General features: G+C 38.4%; 1 protein-coding gene across 1 annotated transcript; it reads left to right on the top strand.

The window, feature by feature from the left end:
* Window positions 1-5568: 5568 nt before the first annotated feature.
* Window positions 5569-7458, top strand: LOC122641371 (cyclin-U4-1-like). Its single transcript, XM_043834583.1, has 2 exons — window positions 5569-6015; window positions 7116-7458. Exons 1-2 carry the CDS (start codon window positions 5678-5680, stop codon window positions 7369-7371), a joined length of 594 nt encoding a protein of 197 aa, XP_043690518.1. The 5' UTR covers window positions 5569-5677; the 3' UTR covers window positions 7372-7458.
* Window positions 7459-8489: the final 1031 nt, after the last annotated feature.

Raw genomic sequence — 8489 nt, 5'->3', positions numbered from 1 at the left:
CGCCGTTGTGCATGTAGCTTTTGGTCAGCCTTCTCCTCCAAAGTCCAAACGAGAACGATAGATGAGGCTAAACCAGACATTGCAGAGGGAAAGAGATGGGGTTTGGAGACGGCGCATGAAAGGAAAGAGATGGGGTGAGTGAAATGTGAATCGCTTTAAGGTTTTGAGTGTTTTTTTATTATTTTTTGTTGGGATAAAGAAGAATAAAATATATATAAATATCTATATATCTATATATTGTATATATAAAAGTATATATATATATACTTATAAACAATTCAGGGTCGGGCTCAACCCGAGGCCTAAACCCGATCCCGACCCGACCCTGCCAGGGTCAAGCTATTTCTAAACCCTGACCAGCCCTTCGGACTGAAAAAACAGGGGCGGGTTTGGGCCGGGCTCAGGGCGGGTTCGGGCCGAGCGGGCTTTATTGACACCCCTAATGGGGATACCTGTAACTCATCTTCCCCAATCGATTTGGGGAAGATAAGTTGCAGGTTTTTTTTTTTTTTTTTTTTTCTTGAAGGGGCATTTTTGTCACTTTACCTTTTGATTTTAACAATGTTAGTCATAAACTGACGGAATGGGTTTATTTGTTACAGTTTGTAAACCTCAAGGGGGCACCCAAAATTTTCCAAAACTGGGGGGTAAAATCATCCTTTCGTCAAACCTTAGGGATGGTATGTGTAAATTGTGAATTCACCTAGAGGGGGGTGAATAGGTGAAGGTTGGAAAATTAAAAACTTATGCGAAAATTAAAAATAAATCACCAAGCTACCAATATAAAGACAAGCAATAAACAAGAGAGAGACACAAAAGATTTATAGTGGTTTGACCAACACGTACCTACGTCCACTCCTCTCAACTTAGAGAGAATTTCACTATAAGAATCTTGAGTAAGAGTAAGATAACTCATACAACTACTCTTGAGAAACGAGCAAGAAGACTCAAAAGCTACTCTTGAGTTAATGAGCAAGAGGACTCTACCTTCTCTTGATTCTGAGCAAGAGGACTCAGACAACTTATGCAAAGTGAAAATAAACATTAAGGGGTCTAGAATTACCTCAAACCTTAGTGAAAACTGTGCTACCTTTCAAATAGTGAAACTTGAATGCTAATGAGAATGAAGGGAGCAAGGTGAGATTGATCTTCCTTGAATTGATTGTTTGTAATCTCACTTGGGAGTGACTTGTTCTTGGAGGCTCTTAATATGATTCAATGTCTTGTTTAGAGCCAAGAACAAGTGGGTATTTATAGGCTAAGAGGCTTGAATTAATTTGAAATCTAGATTAGAATCAGATTCCACAAGTCATATATAATCCAGCATGTTGGATGGGAATCCGGTATGCCGGATTACCTAATTTCCTATTTCAATAAGGGAATAACGGTCAATTTTTAATAGTCCAGCAGTGATCCGATATGCCAGATCAGGGCACACTGCAGGCAATCAGGATCCAGTATGCTGGATCCTTATCCAGCATGCTTAACTAATCTACTGATTCTTATTTTCCTCAGATTTCTCATTAATCCGATATGCCGGATCAAGAACCGGTATGCCGGATTGGGCAAACTCAGTGGAAATTAGTCCAATTTTATTAGGCTTTGGTTTGGGGAATTCAAACCCATTTAGTCACATATTTAATGGGTCAAATAACCACCTAAGGTCATTCTAAATGGATGCATGCGTGTGTGTGTGCATTACATCAAAATGTGACTCAAAAGGAAATTACAAAAAATATATATATAAAGTCTTCATGCTCAAAATCTTTAGTCTTCCAAGAATTTGCTTCCAAGTCTCGAAAGATCTCTTCTTGTGTATGCTCTTTGTATTTGTATACGCTCCCCCTCACTTGGTGCTATGCTTTAACTCTAAAACACTTAGAACACAAGCATTAGTCCAAGAATAGTCTTATTTATTATCATCAAAATACCCATGTCATCATGGAGATGACTTGAAGTGTATAAGGCCATGTATACTTCCCTAACATAAATTACCCGTAAAATAAGCTTTCACAATCATTAAGCTTAGATCCAAGATAAATACATGTTCCATTCAGTGAATGCAACTATTGTTTCTGAAGTATTTTTGTTTTCTATAGGAGTGTCCATACAAATAATTGAACCAAATTCAAGTTTACCATTTAATCATCTTATTTGATCATCATTCATGGGTTTCCATCTTTTATGTGTCATCTTCAATCTGTTTTTATGAGAGAGAGAGAGAGAGAGAGAGAGAGAGAGGTGTGGTCATTTGGTGGCTAGGAACAGAACAACGAAGTTTTCAAGGTGGCCACAAATTACAGCTTCAGCTCACTTAGGTTGGGCATTGATGGCTCACTTTCTTTTCTCCATTTTAATAGTAGTGGGCCTGTGTTTACCAACAAAAATAAAAATAAAAATAGTGAGCCTGTGAGTACTTGTGTAAAGCATAGCATTTTTGTTAATATTAATGACATTAATTGATGACAATTTATAAGATTTATACAGAGTATAATATAATATAATTAATTAAAGTTAATTAGGGATATAGAATACCACTCGGTCGTGCAATACACGTCGCCTTGTGCGTTGACACAGGGGCACACGAAATGACTACCACACCCCCTAAAACCTCATAAATGATTAGGGGTGTGGCGGTTATTTCGCACGTTCTTGTATCAGAGTGCATGGATGGCGTGTCTGGCATGACCGGGTGGTGTTTTTTATCTCAATTAATTAATATATATACCGTGGTACAAAAGTAATATTATGGAATGAGAGGGTCAATAGGTTAAAATCAACTAATCTAATGCAAAATGAACGCCGGCAAACAAGATGGAGGGTATATCTGTATTTTGGTAGCATCCTTTGCTCTATTAAGAGTGTAAGGTAAGGGTGTCAATCGGTGCGGTTCTGGTTATTCGGTTCGGTTGTGGTACGGTTTACATTTTAATAAGGTGAAATCAAAATCGAACCGGATAAGAATTAGTCAAATTCAAAATTGTTTTGTATACGGTCCGGTTTTATCGATTTCTATTCGTACATGCGGTTTGTGTAATGTCAGTTTTGAGAAACAATAATAAAGACACCCTCGGATTTTCAAGGCCTTTTATATTCCCGTGTTTCCCCATTCTCTCCCGATCTCCCTCACTCATTATATTTCTCATGCCTATATAATAAATAAATAAATAAATAAATCCCATTTTTACCCATCCTTCTATTCATTTCCTATTCTTTGTTTTTCCATTTTTTTTCTTCTCCGCTCTCACATGATAAACAAACTATTTCTTCTATTAGAAAGTAGGGGTTTGTTAAACAAATATAATATATAGTTAACCCATGATATTTTACTTATTTTATGTTTCACGTATGATACAATAATTATGTTTATTAAATTAATTATTATGTTATTAATTAATCCAATTGATGCATGAGCTATTAAACTTGAAAGAGGTATTAGTTTCTATTCGATTTTTCCGGTTTCTTATTCGGTTTAGAATCATGGTTTTGTGGTGCAAATCAAAATCAAATCGAAAAAAAAATCTACAAAATCAAAATCGGATCATTTTTTCTGCGATGCGATTTGATTCGATCATAAACTGTTGGTTCCGATTCCATTTTAACACCCTTATTGTAAGGAGCCAAGAACTGATTGACCTTTTGTAGTTTTGTTATTAAAGTCTCACCTTCTCTCCTTCTTTTCCAAGAACACCCTTTCCCTTTTATGCGTGTACACTGTTATGTAATTAGGTTCCCTAGCTAAATTCTAGTTCATAAGAAAGCCAAGAAAAGTTGGTTACCCATTTTTTTCCCAAACGTAACCACCTTTCAGGAGACCCATCATGAAGAAAAAAGTTTATAGAACCACAAATAACATGGTATGGATTTAGTTTATCGGATCAGCTCAGGTATCAATCAGTTTCAAAATCAGTATTGATATCGATATGTATCGGACCTTATTGGCCTATCAGATGTTTTTTTTGGCTTTTTGCCCTCAAAGATATCGATACTGATACGTTTTACCATTTTATCCTTTGTCCGTATCTTACCACCGATGTAGTATCGACCAGGTATCAATATCAAAGCCGATTAATACCGATGTGAATCGGCCATATGGGCTGATGTGATACCGATTCCTATAACCCTGTTTTAAGGTGATCCATCACAATCTCTCCTTAATGATGCTGATTTGGTATGGCACTCCCTTTAATGATGTTGGTTTGGTATGGCCTAATTAGGTTTTGAGTTCGCTGTAAACTTGACTTTGTTGGTCTGTCAAGGGCTTCTTGAAATTTCAATTTGCACTAAAGGTGTGAAAGTGATATATATGGGTTTTCTAGGGGTTTGGATTATTTATGATAAATGTTTTAGGAGAATAGTTTACTCTATGGTTAGGAGTCATCCCCCCAACGAAGTAAACCAATACCTAAACCCATGATCACCAACTGAATCATATACATGAATGAGTGGCAATAGGCAATGGTAGTCTGTCCTCACTCCTCACAGTCAAACTATGGACAAATACGGATTGGATCGGATTCGGATCAGATACAGATTGGATGTGATTGGATCCGGATATTCCCTGACCGAATACGGATACCTCTAAATAGATTCGAATCAAATTCAGATTTTCGACCATCCATTACATCTCTGTCTTCTACACCTGGACCTTCCTCCCCCTAACGGATACAATTCACTCCCAATCCATATCTCTTAGATCATGATTATCTTTTCCTCATATTCTAGAACATGTTGAATCTTACAAAACCCTTAAGATTATTGTTTACTTAATTTTTTATTATTAACTATTCATTTTTTTTTTTGGACGGATTTTTATCGGAGTATTCAAAATTTTTTTCCAGATATCTCTAAACAAATACGGATGTCCCTAAATGGATCTGGATGCAGATCGGATTCAGATTTTCAGATATCCATTTACATTCCTACTCATAAGTAGGACTGCAATAAGGTCGGGTTGGGCCGGGCCTTTTAAAACTCTAGCTCAACCCTGAGTCTCCCTAATTGGGCCTAGGCCCGACCTGACCCAGATTTAGGGCCAAAAAAATCCAACCTTGACCCGCCCTCAGAGTCGAGTCGGGCTAGCGCTGATTGGCCCGAATCATGAGGGGGGAAAATGGAGATGCATGGGCTGGCCAAGCTGGGAAACGGAGATGAATGGGTGGGTCAAGCTGAGAAAGGGAGATGCATGGGCTGGCTAGGCTGAGAAGAAGAAGAACAAGAAAGAAGAGGAAGAACAAGAAGAAGAACAAAAAAAAAGAATAGGGTGAAGAAGATAGGACCAGGTTGGGCCGGATCGAGCTAAGCCCGAGGCCTCAACCTTGGCCCAATCCGACCTGACTCAGGGTCGGAAATTTCTAACCCTGACCTGTCCGCTCAAGGCGGGCTCGGGCCGTCAAAGCCAAACTTGCACCCCTCATAAGGTACCACGGGATTGGGAGGGGATAGAGCCATCATAGTTTAAATACTTGAGGTCATTTTGGTAAATCAAGGAATCACCAATTGACCACCTTCCCGCAAATACCGGTTGTTGTACATGACAGACCCATTTCACGTTACAGAAGTTTCTGTCTCAAGACAGCTCAAAAAGAAACAGATCCCACAGAAACCAAAAACAAAAAGAATAATAACCATCAGCACTTGCAAGCATCTGCAACTCTGCAACTCAACAACAACGAAAATGGCTGAGCTCGATAGCCCTCCTCATGAGATGCCCAAGTTCATCACCTTCCTCTCTTCTCTGCTTAAGAGAGTAGCTCAATCGAACGACGTGAACCGACGGTTCGAGTCGCAGAAGATCTCTGTCTTCCATGGTCTCACCCGGCCGACCATCTCATTACAGAGCTACCTGGAGAGGATCTTCAAATACGCTAATTGCAGCCCTTCTTGCTTCGTTATCGCTTATGTTTACTTGGATCGGTTTGGACAGAGGCAGCCCTTGTTGCCCATCAATTCATTTAATGTTCATCGATTGCTCATCACCAGTGTCATGGTCGCTGCCAAATTCATGGATGACATGTAAGTTTCTCAAAGTATTTACTTCTTTGTTTTCAATCATAAATTGAAATTCTTTGATCCTTCGCATTGGCTTTCTTTTTCTGGATTTTTTTTTAGTTGTGCTTTAAAAGGGGTTTTTCTGCAATAACTGGATTGAGTTTTGATGTGTTTTTCTTCTCTTTCTTACATCTGGGTTTTGGTTTCTTCTGCTGGCAAGAATTGGATCTTCTTTAATGGATTGTTTTCGCAGAAATTGTTTATTTAAATTCAAAAATCTATTTTGGGTTCGCGTGAATTCGAGCTTTCAGAAGAAGAATTTCAGAATTTGATGACCCAAACTTTTGAATCTCTCTGTTCTTCCCTGAAAACCCCAGCTTCTGATTAATTTTGTCTAAACACCTCAAATTACCTGTGACTGACTAAGATGCACTGGAGTATATCTGGGGCATGTTAGTAAAACCGTTTTGAAACACCCACCGCGATAGAAAAGGAAGACAGCACTTAACCATGTGAAAGCCTTTCATCATGCTCACACAACCACCAAGATGTGGTAATGCTGTCCAAGAAGGACCGAAGGGCATTCATGTAACTTCCATAAAAATAGAAATTTTAATAAATATTTATTTTTTGAGTAAATTAATGTCACCCCTTGGTTTTCAAACGAAACTCAGATCATCCCCTGGTTTTTGAAAAAACTGAAATTATCCCCTCTACAGTAACGGTGTTAGTCTGCTGTTAGTTATTGGTGTGAAAGGATATTTTACCCTTGCACTAAAACATTAGAATTAAATTTACAATACTACCCTTCCTTCATCTTCAACGTTGGTCAAGAGTAATTTAAGAATTTAAATATATTTAATTGGTTGACATCATCACTTAACAGCATAAAACTAACGGTAGGGACTAATTTGTGATATTGGGGTCTAAACCGGAGTGTTTTGAGTTTTTCCAAAAACAGGGGTGATCTGAGTTTCATTTGAAAACCAAGGGGTGACAGGTAATTTACCCTTATTTTTTTTCTCTCCCTCTACATAAAAGTCTTAACTCTTAAACAATGATTATATGGATATTTATAAAAAAAAAAATGATTATATGGGTATTAATTTTTGGTGAAATTTCAGGTATTACAACAATGCTTACTATGCAAAAGTTGGAGGGATCAGCATAACAGAGATGAACTTTCTTGAGGTGGACTTCTTGTTTGGTTTGAGCTTCCATTTAAATGTGACACCCATCACTTTCCACACCTACTGTTCTTACCTCCAAAGAGAGATGATTCTCCTGGAACCTCCTCTAAATTTAGGAAGATCTTTAAAACTCCATTGTTGCTTCACTGAAGATGAATCCACCCACCAAACACAACAACTAGCTGTTTAAAGGTGTTGGAAATGGAATTGGAATTTTCCCCAAGGTAGGGCTATAGATAGAGATATAGAGACTCACTCTCTCTCTTTATCTTCTTTCCCTCTTTTTTTTTTGGGGTTATTTCTGTGTTCTAGAGGCATCTTCTTTTGTTTTTCTTTTCTTGTTTTTGGGTTTTGGACTCCAAGCAGAAGTAGTATAAATAGATAGGAATTTCTTCTTTACAGTGGATGGTTAAGTTATATAATAACTAGTTCTTTACATATTTATGTTAGACTCTTCATCTGTTTGGGCTCTTAGAAAGCCAATCTTGAAGAGGGGGTGGGGGGAATAATAGTAAAGTAGGAAAAGCTATGTTTGGAGACTTGGGAAGATGACAAAATGCATGGCAGGATTAGAGGGTTCTTGTGACTTTGTGATTTGGTTACCATATATGTTGGTGAAGACAATTTCTTCACAAAGATAGTAGTTTAGATTCTTTTGGTGAGAGGGGACATGGCACATGTGGTCTTGTGGGCAACTAAATTGGAAGGTGACCTTGTTGGTGCAAGCTGGACTGGGTAATGTGAGCATTTATTAAACCAGATCAGTTATCAGTTTGGTTTTGGGTTGAATATTTGGTGGTTCAACCCAATGATCAAACAGGCTGGACCATTATGAGAGCTAAATTATTTGGTCATGTAACTAGGGGTGCAAGTTTGGCTCTGTCGGCCTGTTTGAGATATTTGGCCCTGAGGGCGGGTAAGGGTTGGAAATTTCTGGCTCTGAGTAAGGGTCGGGTCGGGTCGGGCAAGGGTTGAGGCCTCGGACCAAGCCTGGCCCGGCCCGACCTTGTTTTAAGTTATACTATAAAATATATATTGATATAATATATATTATAAATTTTAAACGTCACCCACATTTTTTTATATAATATATTATATATGAAGACAATAAGTGTTATAATACATTTTATTATAGTGTTATTTTACGTAAAATTGATAATGTTCTCCCCGGCCCATTCCAGCCCATGCATTTCCTTCCCCCTCCCCATGATCAGGGCTAATCAGGGTCAGCCCGGCCCGACCTTTAGAGTTGGTCAGGGTCGGATTTTTTTGGCCCTGAGTCAGGATCGGGTTGGGCCTGGGCCTAGC

This window comes from Telopea speciosissima, chromosome 1 (genome assembly GCF_018873765.1).
Source record: "Telopea speciosissima isolate NSW1024214 ecotype Mountain lineage chromosome 1, Tspe_v1, whole genome shotgun sequence".
NCBI lineage: Eukaryota > Viridiplantae > Streptophyta > Magnoliopsida > Proteales > Proteaceae > Telopea > Telopea speciosissima.
This window is presented reverse-complemented; position numbering and strand designations above follow the sequence as displayed.

Excerpts from the sequence above, each read along its gene's own strand:
- LOC122641371 (XM_043834583.1), top strand. The coding sequence starts at position 5,678 with ATGGCTGAGCTCGATAGCCCTCCTCATGAGATGCCCAAGTTCATCACC. Across the intron at positions 6,016-7,115 it reads GCCAAATTCATGGATGACAT|GTATTACAACAATGCTTACT; the intron begins GTAAGTTTCTCA and ends GTGAAATTTCAG.